At 38.1% G+C, this 16,793-nt stretch overlaps 1 protein-coding gene across 1 annotated transcript; it reads right to left on the reverse strand.

Moving 5' to 3' along the window:
* Positions 1–1,765: 1,765 nt before the first annotated feature.
* On the reverse strand, positions 1,766–9,474 carry ABHD17B (abhydrolase domain containing 17B, depalmitoylase; the record flags this gene model as incomplete). The annotated part of the gene is made up of 3 exons (XM_080708598.1): positions 1,766–1,985; positions 5,145–5,324; positions 9,008–9,474. 3 exons carry the CDS (start codon positions 9,472–9,474, stop codon positions 1,766–1,768), a joined length of 867 nt encoding a protein of 288 aa, XP_080564724.1.
* Positions 9,475–16,793: the final 7,319 nt, after the last annotated feature.

A 16,793-nucleotide genomic window follows, 5' to 3' on the forward strand; every position in this document is an offset into this window, starting at 1 on the left:
AAAATTTATATACACACAATGGGGTATTATACATAGAGCCATAAAAAAAAAAAATCCTCAGTTGCAACAAAGTGGATGGAACTAGAGGACATTAAGTAAAATAAGTCAGACACAAAAAGTTAAGTACTGCCACATCTCCTCTCACAGGTGAAAGCTAAAAAAGTTGACCTAAAGTAGAACAGTGACTACTAAAGATTGGGAAGGATATGTGTGGAAAAGGGAGGGTTGATTTTATCAGTGCATGCCATCTGCATGTATATCACAATGAACCTCATTAATATGTTCAAGTAATATGTTTATAAAATTTTTTTCTTCTTAAATTTAGAAAATGTTAGAACTATGTCCTATAAAAGTTAACAGTCATCTCTTCACTCTTTAGTGTGGAGAGGAACATGAAAGAAGGCAAACAAGCACACACCTGAGTGGTACATTTGTTGTTTTACTGTTAATTTGACACATCTGAACCAAAGCATTCACAATACTTGATATACTTTGAAGAGAGTCATATACTATATTCTTAGACATAACCACAGAACAAGCAGAACAATTAAAACTACATAAGGCCTTAAAAGATATCCACAGTGTGTATTATTTCAGTATTCATTCATTTACAAATTAGACTACATACCATTTTTCTATTTTTGTTTTTCTTTCATTGTTTTATTCAGGCAGAATTCATTCAAGGAAAGGCAACTTAGTTTTTGTGTGTGAGCTTTGTTTTTTACTATATTGGATAGTATAAAACTTATGAATTAAATGTTTTATCTCCTGCATTCAGGAGTGAATCCCTGAAATTCTCAGAGAATAATCCAAAAGAATAGATCCTATTCTTAAAAATAGCCAAAGTGAAAAGGGACACAATAGCCAGTCTGTTTATGGTCTTGGGACAACTACTGGATGTTCAGGTTTTCAAGTTATGAGGATTATTATAATTCTAGGAGATTAGTCAAAACTTAAAACATTGCATACAAAATCAGCCTTGAAACCCTAAATGCCTTTCAAATAACTAAATGAAAAGTTTACATAGTTGCCTCACAGTAAACTTATAATCCCAAACTAGTTAAAATTTGGTGCTGTCATGACTTCTCATTTACAAGGTAACTAATTGGTAGATTAACAGATGGCATAAAAACTAAGACTTACTTCATTTTTTAAGGATAAATGTATTATAACCAGAGAGTACAGAAAATTCAATGTATTTTACAATAAAAGAACCATTTAAGCCTCTTATCCCTGTACAACAGGGTTTAGGTAAACTAGTTAACTTGCATGTTTTAATATATATATACATATATATACATGTATATATTACAGTTTATTTTAGTTTGAGTACTTGAATTGCTTTAGATATACAGCTTTTGAAAGAATATTACATCATTTGTATACCAGGATAAGATTTAATACATTGAGATGTTTTAAAAATATTTATAAATTTGTTTCTGATATGCAAAAGCATCTGGCAATACTTTTACAGCATTTGATTTTATAGAACTAATTAAAATTTCATACAGTACTCATCATGATGTTTAAAAAAAATTCACAGAAAAAATATAAATTATATAGCCTGACTGCATGATACTGTTATTTCCAGTTCTAGTTCTGGTAATTAAAACCTTCATTAAGTCTGTTAACAAATCATTTACCTGTACATTTATGAAGGCAACTGACATGATTTGCAAACAAAACTTTCAGGTTTTATGTTATTTACCAAAGAGTGCAGTTCATCAAAAAAAGAAAACCCAGTATGCAAAATTTACACAGTATTTTACAAATTTACCAGTTCTTGTGATACAAACTGTTTCAACCTTTCAAGGTACTGTCCATAAAGCTCCACATCATTGTGTCCTGCTCCTTCAACCCACAGAGGCTCCACAGGCCTTTGGCAACGCTCAAACAATGCGAGGCCATGTGAAAAGTCAATGACTTCATCTTCAGTTCCATGAATTATTAATACTGGAGAGGTTATCTTAGAGATTTTGTCAATACTATAGGGAAAAGAGAAAGAGGGGAAAAGATTCAATAATTTAACTCTGTAAAAAGAAACAAATTTTCTTGTGCTAAAGACAGAACAAAAACAAGAAATATCAGAACTGTCTGAATCTCAAGAGATGGGTATCTTAAATTTGAGAAAGACTTGAAGTTGTCATAAGCCTGTGTTCTACCTAAGTTTACAGGAGGAGGCTGCCCGTAGGCACTGCTCTTTCAGTGCAGTCACTTACATTATCAGCCTGTGGCATCTTTCTACAGATGTTGATTTCTTAGCGCAGATAATCTTAGGTTTCAAGGAGAGGAAACCAAGGGCTATTTCAAGTATACACTAACTTTATCCACTTTCTGCACTTACCATGTTCTTCTTCCTAATTTCTTAGTAAGAACAGCAAAATGTTCTAATTTTTATTCTGATTTGAGGGTGTAAACTCACAGAAACAAGGAGAATGTTAATATAACAATATTTTTGAGCTTGAAAGTAAATGAATGTGTACGATAATTGATTAAGAGGACAGGAGAAAATACACAATTTTAAGGAGGCAGAAGATAAAGTGAAAAAATAGAGAATATTCCTAGAAGGCTAAGAAATTGCAATGGGGATGGAGGTGAGTGTAGAATATAGAGAATCTGAATTCAGGCGTGGTGGCACATGCTTATAATCCCAGTACTTGGGGAGGATTGCAGGTGTGAGGCCAGGCTCAGCAACCTTGTGAGGTCCTCAGCAACTTAGTGAGACCCTATTTCAAAATAAAACATAAAAATAGGGCTGAAGGGTAGGTAGAAGGCCTAAGTTCAATCCTTAGCACCGCATACTCACAAAATATAGTCAGGCCCCTGTTTCCCAAGTCCCTTCTACCTTTTAATTGCAGCTAGTTTAGTAGCTTCCCTCTCCCAAGAATGAAGGGCGTGTGGCCTCAGGATTGCCAGAATTTAAGGTAATAGTACTAGAGAGCTGACAACCAGACCTCCTCCTCCTCCTTCTCCTCTTCTTTGCAGTACTGGGGATGGAACTCAGGGGCATTCTACCTCAGAGTGACAACCCAAGCCTGTGTTTTTAGTCTTTATTTTGAAACAGGGTCTCACTGAGTTGCAAAGGGCCTCACTAGGTAGCTGAGGCTGTCCACAAACTGTGATGATCCTCCTGTCTCTGCCTCCCAAATTCTGGGATTAAAGGGTGTGTCACCACTCCCAGCTCAAGCCTTCATCTCCTTTTTTGTTTTTTTGGTGGGTCTGGGGATGGAACTCAGAGGCATTCGACCTCGAAGCTAAACCCCTACCCTATTTTTTGTTCTTTATTTTGAAACAGGGTCACACTAAATTGCAAAGGGCCTCACTAAGTAGCTGAGGCTGTCTGCAAACCATGATCCTCAGGTCTCAGCCTCTCAAATGCTGTGATTACAAGCCTGTGCTACCACGCCCAGCTCATTTTCTAATGGGAAGTTTTACAAAGAGCTTTTTTTTGTACATTGTATCAAATTAACTCTTTAGTTTTCCACTCTAACATATAAGCAGGTACCAAGAATTATTACATATCAGAAGAGAACACCTCAAAATATTAGAGATCAAAATAAACATTTTAGACAAGAAACTTGTGGAAGAATCAGAAACTATACAGAGATGAAATCTTACAAACAATCTAATCTTTAAAAAAGCCTGAGATAAGACACTGTAACCATTAAAGGATTAAGGGGTATTTCACAAGAAATTAATCAGTGAAATGGTTCAAAACTACATTTGGTAAGAAAAATGGTTGGGTGTATTATCTGCTATAATAATACAACCAGAAAGATACTTAACAGCAGAGGAATTAAAACTTTAAAAATTAAAAAGTGCATGATCTAGCCGGGTGTGGTGGCGCAAACTTGTAATCCCCGCGCTTGGGAGGCTGAGACAGGAGGATTGCACGGGTTCGAAGCCAGTCTCAGCTACGTAGTGAGGCTTTCAGCACTTAGTGAGACCCTGTTTCCAAATAAAATATAAAAAAGGTCTTGGAGTATAGCCCGGAGGTAGAAAGCCTCTGGGTTCCACCCCCAGTACCACCAAAAAAAAAAAAAAAAAAAAAAAAAGATGGGCATGATCTATTATAGTTTATGTACAGTTTGTGCTGTTCTTTTTGTTGGTATACCAGTCACAAAAGAGGGAGCTAGAGAGAACTCTTAAGTTTGCAATAGTATCAACTCAACTACTTCCCTATATTAATTCTTACCATTAAGCTTAAAAGAAGTTATGAAATGAATATAATCCTTTTTATCCAGAACAAAAATAAACTCAAACCAAAATAAAGCCCCACAGTAGAGGAACGGTGTTGGCCTACAGAAGTTGCTGGGTTCAATCCCCAGCACCACAAGGACAAACCAAACAAAATCCTCCTCCAGCCTCCCTCTGCTAGTGCTATCATCACATGCTCTCATAAGCTTCTTTACGAAAGCGACCCACTTTCTGGCCAATAATGAAAATCAAAAATAATTTAAAAAATCTTTGTGTTGTTGCCAACTAAGGAAAGGAAAGAAGACTGAAATTTGCCAGCTTCTTTCTCTTTGTCTCTCCCTCTCTGAAAACAAGCCATCAGTTTTTTCCCAACTCCTAAGAGCAGCAGGTGAGAACTACCTCCTGTCTGGAGAAGCATGAAGAGTGACTGACTACTTTCTTTCAAATCCATCTGACACTAAATGTTTGCTGATGGTGTAGTGGCAATACTCTAGTTCATGTAGACACCGTTTTACAATTTACTTTTTTGTAAATTAGATATCATTAACTAGTAGTTAGTCACTCATTCTTGCCTCTCCCTATTCCTCATCCATTAGAAGCTCAAGACAGAAACCTGGGAGTCTTATTCAAGTTCTTCTTTTCAGCATCTCACATTCAATCTGACACTCAGTTCTGCCAATTTTATATACAAACCACTTCTCTTATCTGCAATACTAGTACCAGTCTAGGGTAAAGCCACTTAGTATTTTTCATGTGGATTACTATTGTTCAAACACTCTAGACTCCTTACTAGGCACCTTCAAATTAATTTTTCACAATCTTTATGTGGCAACATATGTAAGACAGAAGCTTATGCCTCAATGGACAGTATCATTAATGACTTAAATAAAAAAAAAATTCCCTCAAAATTTCCTGGGAATTGAACTATTTTGAACATTGCTACTTACTTTGGGAATGCATCAAAACAGTAGGTCTTCTTGGTATCAGGAAAAGCAACTCTCATTCCAGAGGTCAAAGGAGAATGAAGAATCACAGCAGCACTCTCATACCGAGCAGCAAGATCCACAGATGGTACTGTCCCTATACTTTGGCCATATATGATCACATTTTCAGGACGAATGCCATATCTACAAAATTTGCCAAGTAAGGAAAAAAAGTTAGACTGGAAGGAAAATTTTCTATCATTTCTAAAGATTTGCATTAAAATGACAATGCCAACTAATTTATATGTAAAATTTAAGTTTCTTTGTTAACATGGTGGTGGTGGGGGGTTGCTGGGGATTGAGCCTAGGGCTTCACACATACTAGGCAAGTGTACTACCACTGAGATATAGATCCTTGCTCCATCATCCTCATTTTGGGGGGAGGTGGGTATTTGAGGCATTCTACCTCAGAGTTATACTCCCAGCTCTTTTTTATTTTCAAAGAGGGTCTCACTGAGTTGCTGAGGTTGGCCTTGAACCTGTGATCCTCCTGTTTCAGCCTCTCAAGTACTGAGATTACAGGTAGGCAACACTACACCTGGCTATCACCATCATTTTTAATGCTACAATAAGCTCTATATTCAGGGCTTGTTTCGTGTTCAGTTTTTATCTTTTAAAAAATAATTGCCGAGATCTTTCAAAATTTAAATCTTAAGAAAAAAATTATGCTCTGGTAATTCAATCTGACATACTGTTGACTAATGGTAGAGTATCATATCACTATTTTAATGGATTGATGTTCAAAGAATATTTACTGTTGTCTGGCTTCCCCCCTATAACTCTGTTACAGATTTAAATATGTGAACTTGCCAGGTGTGGTGGAACATGCTTTGTAATCCCAGGGTTTGGGAGGCTGAGACAGGAGGATCGCAGTCCATGGACAGCCTCAGCTACTTCTTGAGGCCCTTTGCAACTCAGTGAGACCCTGTTTCAAAATAAAGAATAAAAAATAGGGCTGGGGCGTAGCTCGGAGGTAGAATATCCCTGGGTTCCATCCCCAGTACCACACACACTGACTGACTCCATAAATATGTATTGGGTTTATATGTTCCAGGAACCCTTGTCTACAGAATAACTATCCCAACTGTGAACAGTTTCACGTGTGGGTGAGGTGCTACAAGAACTAATAATGAGTGTGGGCTGAAGGGGTAGGGTAACCTTATCTATGCCTTGTACTTAGGAGGCAGAAAGCAGTCATTTCTGGTAGTTAAGAGCCATTTTTCATAGTGCCTTCTAGTCTTTTGAAAAAGAGAACTGTTGGCAATTTGAATATTTACTAGGAAAAAGCAAAGCAAATTGTTCATGTGTTCTCTTTCAGAATCACAGATAATTTAAACTATCTAGTTAATGACACCTCTCCACAGTTTCTTCCAATCAGTCCTACACAAACATTTGGGATATAAACTAGAAGTGGGGCTCCACCTACTCCTAACTGACTTTAAATGCTTCTAACTCAGAAAAGTCTTTTTCTTTAAAATACATGTAAAATACATTGAGATGAAGAAATGAGAAGATGAACATGTACTGCATCAGCACAAATCATGACTGCACTACTGCATCAGCCTAACAGTAGCATGGTTGGTGGTCAGTATAGGGTTTTGGGCTAAAGCAAGCAATGGCAAGGCTCTAGAGTATTGGTAATTAACAGCTGCTAATTAAGCATTAGAGGACTCTAAGCAATAATATTTTCATAATAATAGGAGTTAAAAAGAACTTTAGAGACCATCTGATCTAGCTCAGATGCTCAATGGCATGTTCAAAGTCACGGTAAATTACTGATAGACTTATAATTAGAACCAAGGTATACTGACTCTCAGTCCAGTGCCCTTTCCACGAGAGCTCACAGAGCTCAAGAACTGCACAGTGAATACCAGGCCCTTATTTTATCTTGGTCTACCAGAAAGTGAGAAACTGGGATTAGTAGAGATATCCAACTTTCCTGAAAAGGAAATCAGTCAAGCAATATTTATTTAGGTTTATTATTTATTTCTCTCTTCCTGGTCACTCAAGCCTTAATATTTTACTTTCAAGTGAAGGAAATATATTCATTCTAATTATATACATTCTTTTAGAGACCAAAATTCCAGAATTAGAAAGGATCTTAGAGGTTATATAAACTATATCTCTTTATTAAATAGATAAGGAAAAAGGTTCAAAAAAGTAAAAATTTCCAAGACTCCCAAGAAGAGTTAGAACCCTGTATTTAGGGTTCAAGGATTCAACGAAAAAAAAAATATAGAAGCGTTTCAATAGTATGTGGGATAAATGTTCTGCCATTTTTCATTAACATCGATCATAAAATGTATTTAAAAAGATTTATCAACTCTGGAAATATTTTAGAAAGTTTCCTTTAAATTAATACCTGACAAGATTAAAATAGTTCACAAATATTTCACTAAAGTTATACTTTATAAACGTAATCCTTATGGCATTGTAAATTATCTCAATAATTAAATTATCTCAGTAGTCAAAAATACCTGTGTCAGTTGTTTTCCTATATTCAAACGACTGTCTGAAAAGTAGGTAGCCTGTGTGTGTGTGTCTGTGTGTGTGTGTCTGTGTGTGGTACTAGAGACGGAACCCAGGGGCATTCTGCCACTGATCTATACTCCCAGCCCTTATTTTTGTTTTGAAAGCAGGTTTTGCTAAGCTACTACCCACTGTCCTTGAGCCTGTGATGCTCCTGTGTTAGCCTCCTAAATACTGGCATAAACTTAAAATTTTGAATATTAAATTAGAAACAGTGAGTTTTCTCTGGGATCTATCTTCAAAATTACTTGACATCAGGCAGCTTATCAATGTCTAGAAATAGCTAAGATTTTTCTATTTGTATACCAATTTGCCTGATGATAAAATACACTGAAATCTATATAAGTAAAGTTTTCTTTGAAAAATAACAAAAAAAAACTATCTTAGTAACTTGAAAGAACTTTCATTTGCATCAAAGGGTGCAATCTCTAGACCCCCAAAATGTGTTCTCTGGTAAAAATCAAAGGACTACTGACATAATAAGAAAATTTCCTTAACTATCATAACATTACCTTTTTTAATTAATTTGAAATAAATGCTCCATGTTTGTAAAGTAAAATCTCATCTTAAAGTAAGACTTTAAAAACTGTTCCAATAAGGTTCTTTAAATCACATCTTCTAGAGCCGGGCATGGTAACACACGCTTGTAATCTCAGCATTCGGGAGGCTGAGACCAGAGGATCGCAGTACACAGACAGCCTCAGCTACTTACTGAGGCCCTTTGCAACTCAGTCCGACTTGGTTTCAAAATAAAGAATAAAAAATAGGTTAGGAGGTGTAGCTCAGAGGACGAATGCCCCCTGGGTTCCATCCCCACCCACAAAAATCAATCAATCAATCAATCACTCAATCAACCACATCTTCTGAGAAATAGTTATATAAGATAATGCAAACATGGCTTAGGATTTAAATAAAAAATAAAAAATGACAGATTGAATAAATGTCTAGTTAAAACACTGTTTCCTTTATTCCCTCAAATGCTACAATTCTGAATAAATGTATGTATCTTATTCTCTAATAAAAAAGTTTATAACACCAAACATTTATCCTTGGATTTAACAACTAGGACAACAAAAATCACATATACACACATGTATTAACACAGACATACAAACCTGAACTGTCAAAAAACTTTTTTAGTTATTACATAAAACTTAAAAGTGCAAGCTATTTAGTTATATAATGGTAAATATAACTTTTATATAATTGTTCAAGACATGTGTAATAAATTGTTAGTCTGCTCTTATGTGGTATAATTTTAATTAACATGTGAAAATTAATTCCCAATCGTGACTTACCTTGTCCTAAGACTAAGCCAAGCAGCTTCAATATCTGCGTAGAGGTTCTTTTCCGTTGGCTTCCCAGAACTTGCTCCATATCCAGAGTAATCATAGGAGAATATATTACAATTAATTCGTGATCCCAGGCCTATATAAAAGCTGCTCATCTGACCAAGATCAACAGCATTTCCATGTGAGAAGAGTAAAGTGTATTTGGCATTGGGTGAGCAGCGCACAAACATACAGGCAATTCTGTTGCCTTTACTGGTTCCTGTCATGAAACATTCAATGGCATCTTTTTCTCTAGAAGAATACTGCCAGTCTGCTCGTTCTGATAGGTGTAAAGTCCAACGGCTTCCACTTTCATCACACATCAGTGTGTAAGTTGGGTCAGGTGGCAAAAACGCCAGTTTTGAAGCAATCTTCCCTGGGCAGGGTGGACAGCAGAAGAGGCAACAGAGCTCACTAAATGAAAGATTATTCATCTTCTGAAAAAGAAAAGGGAATAGCAAAGGTTTCAGTAACTGAATGGGACTCTGCATTCTCACATAATAGAGTGAAAAAAGGACATGAGTAACTATTATTGGCAGTCAATATCTTCTACTATAAGTTCAAGTATCCTTCCCCCAAATAGAATTTGTGGCATTTTTCTAAAAATACTTTATATTCAGGATTGAGAAAAATATTTCTGGTCAGTAGATGAACTCAAATATATATTTCAAATAGTAAAACTAATATCTCATTTAACAAAAAGATGAACGATGTTATTTACTATTTATTTACAAATAACATAGAAGGCATGAATTATCTTTATCTTTTGTAACTTCTGTGTAACTTTTTTCTTCTTTTTTGGTACTAGGGATAGAGCCCAGAAGCATTCTACCCAAAGCTACACCCTAAGTCTAATTTTATTTCTTACTTGGAAACAGGGTCTGACTAGGTTGTTGGGAGCCTTGCTATGTTGCCAAGGCTCAATCTGAACCTGCAATCTTCCTGTCTCAGCCCCCCAAGTACTGGGATTACAACTGTGTGCCGCCATGCTTATCTTTTCGGTGTAATTTATGCTAGTCGCCCAAGGAAAATGGAAATACAACTCCTGTTTGTTTATCCCTTTCTTTCTTCTATATTTTTTTGTGGTGCTGGGAATTGAACCTGGGATCTGATGCATGCTGGGCAAGCACTCTACCACCAAGCTACAGGCCTTTATGTGTAATTGAAAATGGAGAAGGCAAGGATTGAACATGATGAAGTAAATAGCATTTATGAAGCATTTACTACTAGCCAGGCAGGATTGTGCATAGATTGTGCATAGAATGTGCTAAGCATTCTATGCACAGTACTAGTTTAACCTTAGCCTTCTGAAAAGAAACTTGGTAAGGTGAGGCAATGGTAGAGGAAGAATTTGATGCTGGTCACTCGTATTCCCATACAAATGAGACTGCTCAAGGGCTCAAATCCCTGCTTGTATCAGGAACCTATGATAAACTTTAGTTGGGTACAAGTGGTTCAAATAACCCACAAAATATATATAAGCGCACATAACATACACTTAATAATATATACATATAAATTACTGTGTAAACTAAAAACTTTATAATATAAACTTTAAAATCTGTCAAAGGCAAGATTCCCTAATATTGGATAAGGAAGAACCAAGTGGTAACATCTACTAGCTATGCATCTTTGGGCAAGTTATTTCTTTTAATTCTCATTTTTTGATGAGTAAACAGGGCCAATACCCACACTGAATAAAATGGTTGAGAAGCTCAAAACACAGTGACATAGTGAAGGCATATAAGAGTGATGGCCAAGGATGGTCCACTCTCCTATGCTTTCTTTCCATAAACATATACAAATAAGAAATTATATATGTATGTATATATATAAACATATATATACATATATATATACATACATACATACATACATACATACATATATATATTGGATACTGGGGATTGGACCTAGGGGCATTGGACCTCTGAGCTACACCTTTAACCCTCCTTTATTAATTTATTTGTGTGTATGCAGTACTGGAGATTTAACCCAGAGAGATCCTACCTCTGACCTATACCCTCAGCCTTATTTTATTTTGAAACAGGATATCACTCGGTTGCTGAGTCTCACTGCTTACTGAAGCTGTCCTTAAATTTGTGATCCTCCTATCTCAACATCCCAAGCACTGGAATTATAAGGCATGCGCCACCATGCCTGGCTCTCCTTTATTTTTTAAAGATTTTAATATATTTTTGTTGGTGCATTGTAGTCAAACATCATAATGGAATAAAAAACTTGTGGAGATATACATGCGTACATCATCCAACTAGCCTTTATCCAATCCCCATCCCATTCCCTCCACCTCCCTCATTCCCATGCTTGGTTTAGTGATTGACTCTGATATGTTTAAGTACATCATGTGCTTTAAAGAGTTTGCATCTTCCCCCCTCCCATCCCCTCAGATAGGTCACCTTAATTGTTCCTCTATAGGGCCCCTTCAACTAGAGTTCCTCCTTTTACCCATTTCTCCCTAGTTTTCACATAGTAGGGAAAGCATCTGATTTCTTATTTTTTGTAACATTTCCCTGTAGATGCCATAATTTTGTTCTCCTTAATTTTTGGCTGGGTAAAATTCCGTTGTGTACATATCCAATAGTTTTGTAATCTACTCATTTGCTGATGAACATCTTAGCTGGTTCCATAGTTTGGGAATATTGTGCATCTATGAACATAGATACTCATGCATTGGTTTGGTAGTTTGGTTTTCATTTTTTTTGTGTAGATACCTAAAGGTGGTATTGTTGGGTCATATGGTAAATTTGTTTTCATTCTTTTGAGGATCTTCCATGCTGTTTTTCAATGTGGCTGCATTAATTTGCAATCCCACCAATAATGTAGTAGAGTTTCTACTTCTCCACATCTGATCAATTACAGTTTATCTCTTCCTTGGAAATCCTACTCTTTTTTCCACATTATTTCTCATTTGCTGAAATCATGACAGCCAGAAGGTGAGTGACTTTGATGAGATGATCCACTCACACCCAATTTTTTAATAGAGGTCACTTGGATCTAAAGATCTGCTGAGAGATGGGGTGAGGAAGCAGCAGCTTCAAGTGCTTCCTGACTACATGATTGCAGGGCAATGCTGGCCCTTTGCTGTGCAGCAGTCCTGGCCTCACAGGCCCGAGCACCAACCTCACTGTTCAGCAGGCTCCTATCCCAGCCTCGCTGGCCCTGGTGCCAGCCTCGCTGTGTGGCATACTCTGGTCTCTGTCACTGTGGCACTATGGGCAGGTCAACTAGAGGTTCCCATTTTTTCATATATTATATATATACTTTTTTTTTTTGAGGGTCTGGGGATGGAACCCAGAGGCATTTGACCTCCGAGCTACATCCCTTGCCCTATTTTTTATTATTTCTTTTTGAAACAGGGTCTCAGTGAGTTGCAGAGGGCCTCACTAAGTACCTGAGGCTGTCCGCGAATCCTGATCCTCCAGTCTCAGCCTTCTGAATGCTGGGATTATAAGCGTGTGCCACCATGCCTGGCTTATTATTATTATTATTATTATTATTATTATTATTATTATTAATTATTGGTGGTACTGGGGATAGAACCCAGAGGCCTTCTACCTCCAGGCTACACTCCCAGACCTATTTTATATTTTATTTGGAAACAATGTCTCTTAAGCCAGCTGAGGTTGGCTTCGAACCTGCGCGATCCTCCTGTCTCAGCCTCCCAACACAGGGATTACAAGAGTGTGCCACCACGCCCGGCTGTATATATACATATATATTTTTTTAAGTAGGAGAAAACAGTATGTATCTTTTGTAAAAGCTGGGAGCTCGAATACCTAGTAGCAATGAATTTTGTCTTCCCTCCGAAGGCGGAGGTCCATGGCTTTGCCATGGAAAGCGGATTCTACTGCTCTGAGCACAGCGGTCATGAGAGCTGTTGTCTCCCAGAACATGCAGCGCATCGGCTGACCTGGCTCCCTGACGCGCCCCAAACATTTTTCTTACATAGTATGTTGTCCAGAGTTCCTGAGCATGTAGAACAGGAGCAGACTACTTTTGGGGAAATTTCTTCAAAAGTTCAAGATAGATTGGATTGGATCTGTCTGCCTCTCCCGAATACTGGCAGCCACCATCACCGTCATCTGGGTCTCTCCTCTTCAATATTTTTTAATAAAAGGAAACAGTACGTGTCTTTTGAAGAAGTTGAGAGCCTGAGTACTTAGCAGCAATGGATTTTATCTCCCTACCGAGAAGGAAGGCCCACAGTTTCATGGCAGACAGCAGGATCTGCTGCTCCGAGCATACCACAGACCCCAGCGTGGCTAAGGAGTGCAGTGGCCAGGAACACCAAGGCCCCGGGGATGTGTGGCTGGGCATACCGGCCTGGTCATGCTGGGCTCCCTCCAACATACCCCAAATATTTTTCCTACAGAGTATGTTGTTAAGAATTCCTGAGCACATGTGGCAGGAGCAGATTACTTTCTGATCTCTTCTGGGATGTTCTTCCAAAAATCACTTTTCTTGCAGTGGGCAGGTGCCATGCTGCCATCTGATAAGTAAAATAAAAAATTAAATGCGAGTAAAATAAAAATAAGTGAGTACGGCGGAGTGTGAAAAACACGAGAGAGGTCCGGTACACGTGGCATATAAAGTTTTAATGGCACGGCTCTCCCGGGGATCAGGGCGAGGCACCGTGGGGCCCGCGCGCCTGTCCGAAGCTAGAGGACGCGGGCTCTCCTTTTAAAGGCATGCATCTCGCGAGATGGGGGTCTACTCGCGGGAATGCCCAATTCTCGCGGGGGGGTTTCAGCCCCTCCCTTGCCCTGCAGAGGTCATGTGACACAAAGTCACATGAGTGCAGGACCCAACTTAACACCATCTTGCCTCAATTCTGCCATTTTCCACTCTCTCTATTTTAGATAGAAAGTCTTAACTGAAAATGTCTTCATATGTTGTCTCAATCAGATATTAAACCAAAATCTGTTGTCCAGGGTTTCTCAGAGGTATACATGTCCTATTCAGCTGCTGCCAACAGTTGCTGCTGCGGCCACTGTTGCTGCTGTGGCCAAGGTTGCCGCCATCTTGGCTGGAAGTCTTATTTTTTATTTTAAAAATTTAAAGAGTGACTTAGTAAGTTGTTGAGGGTCTAAGTTGCTGAGGCTAGCCTTGAACCTGTGATCCTCCTGTCTTAGCTTCCCAAATACTGGAAGTACAGGAAAGTGCCCTGCTTCCATTAGTATTTTTTTAAGCTGGGTGTGGTGATACATGCTTGTAATCCTAGTACTTGAGAGGCTGAGACAGGAGGGGCACAGGTTCAAGGCCAGACTCAGATACTTAGTGAGGCACCCTGTAACTTAGTAAGACCATTTCAAAAATAAAGGGCTGGAGGTGTAGCTCAGAGGTAAAACGCCACTGGGTCCAATTCCCAGTACCTCCAAAAAAAGAAAAATAAAAGCATTCAAGCTCCAAAACAAAAATAAAAAGGAATATTTATCAGCACTTCCTTATATTCTGTCCTTTCTCAAACTATACTAACAGAAGTAGAATGTGACTTAGTTCCGTAAAGACAACATTAAAAACACATACTTTCCAATGGCTTAGTAACAATTTTCTTCAAAATATATAAATACAAGAGTAGGAGAAAGTGTAAATTGTCATGCCAAAACAAACAAACATAAAAAAAAACACCCTGAGGGAGGGACTGAAAATTGAGAATATAGGAAAAGGAAGAAATACTCTTTTCACTCACTACTGAATCAAATATAATCCATAATGCTCAAAACAAATGTGTTAATTTTCCTGTGCGAACACATTAAGTGGAATGATGAAGCTTCTGCTTCACCAAGCTAGAAAGAAATAAGGGCAAAAATGACATAAAAGGTTTTATTTTATTTTAGCGTAACTGGGAGTTGAACTAGGGGCATTCTACTTCCAAGCCACAACCCCACCCCCGGCACCCTAATTTTCATTCTTTATTTTGAAACGAGGTCTCATTAATTTGCAGAGGGCCTCTCTAAGTAGCTGAGGCTGGATCTGAACCTGCAGTCCACCTGTCTTAGCCTCCCAAATACTGGGATTACCAGTGTGCACCACCATTCAGGGCTCATAAAAGGCTTTAAAATCAAACATGGGAGAACAAAAAAGTTTCTTGGATTCTGTAAACATTTTTTTTTTTGGTGGTAATAAGGACTAAACCCAGAGGCATTCTACAACTGAGCTACATTTTCCAGGATATACATACATACATACATTTATTTATTGCAGTACTGAGGATGGAACCCAGAGGCATTCTACCTTTGCACTGAGTTGCAAAGGTTCTCACTAGGCGAACTGCGATCCTCCTGTCTCACTTCCCAAATTCTGGGATAACAAATGTGAGCCACCACCCGGCTCAGGCCTTTTTATTTTGAGACAGGATCTAGGTTGTCCTCCTGCGTAGCTAGACCACAGGCTTTGCCACCAAGCCTGGCTAGAAACACTTTTACTTGCTATTTATCTTTACTTCTTTTCAGCCTTCAAAACAGATAGCTTGAATAAGTTAGTGTCTTAGCCTAGTTGATATAAGAATTAGAATAGAAATGACAACCAGGAGTCATTTCTAGTACTAACTATAACATCCTGAAGCATTGTGCTGAGGAATCCTGAGGGCACACATAGGGCATATCAAGCAAAGAATGTTAATGAATTAAGAGTGCCTACTACAAGCTGGGCGTGGTGGCCCACCCTTGTAATCCCAGCATTTGGGAGGCTGAGGCAGGAGGATCGAGGTTTGCTGACAGCCTCAGCTACTTAGTGAGGCCCTCAGAGAGACCCTGTTTCAAAATAAAGAATAAAAAAATAGGGCTGGGATGTAGCATGGAGGTAGAGTGCCGAGTTCCATCCCCAGTAACACACACACACACACACACACACACACACACACACACACACACACACAGTATCTACTAAGGAATTTGACTTCAAAGGGTTCTAACCAGAGGAGATGAGCTGGAGAAAAAAAGATAATACATAACATACAAGACATCAATGCTGTTTAATAATCTGTTTCAGTTATTTTTCAACTTCAGTTACCTCACATGTCTACATTGCTGACCCACAAGAGTCAATTAAAAGCTCAATTAATAAGTACGCAGTATATGACCAAACTATATTCTTATAATTTACCATAATTTACCCTGTAGCCAGGAAGACTTTTATACATTATAAACTAGTTTTGAAATGAACCTGGCTAGCTTAATATAAACAATGCAGCAGAGCTGCTTCTGGAGAAGACCACCAAAGGAAAGCAGCAAAGAGAAGCGCTGCAGCGCCAGGTCCTGTTGATGCAAGGACAGCCTGGCCTCCCTGTTGGTGGTGGCAGAAGTCATTCCCACCTCCACTGCCCAGAGCCAGATACCTGGAGCCCAGTTAATAACAACTCACAAATTACCACTCTCCAAATAATAGGCCCCATGGAGGCAGCAACCCAGACCTGCTTTTAAAAAGTTATTTTCTCCTTTTCTGTAAGTTTAAAAACTTCCAAAAAAGTGTAAATACTTTTTTGAAAGTATCAGAGCAAGGGAAAACATTTTATTCTTGATTAAAACAATCATTGAAATAGCTTGCTAAATTTAGATAATTAAGTCCAACTTAGAACCTGATATGAATAAAAATATCATTTACTAAGATATTCTTAGGAAAAAATTTTGAAAAGAAAAGCAGTGAATAATCCTTGGGGGGGAAAATGATAAGAACATTTCGGAATATACAGTAAAACAATAAAGGAGACAACACATTAAAAATTTATAGCAGA

This window comes from Muscardinus avellanarius (assembly GCF_963383645.1).
Source record: "Muscardinus avellanarius genome assembly, chromosome: 13".
NCBI classification, from domain to species: Eukaryota; Metazoa; Chordata; class Mammalia; order Rodentia; family Gliridae; genus Muscardinus; species Muscardinus avellanarius.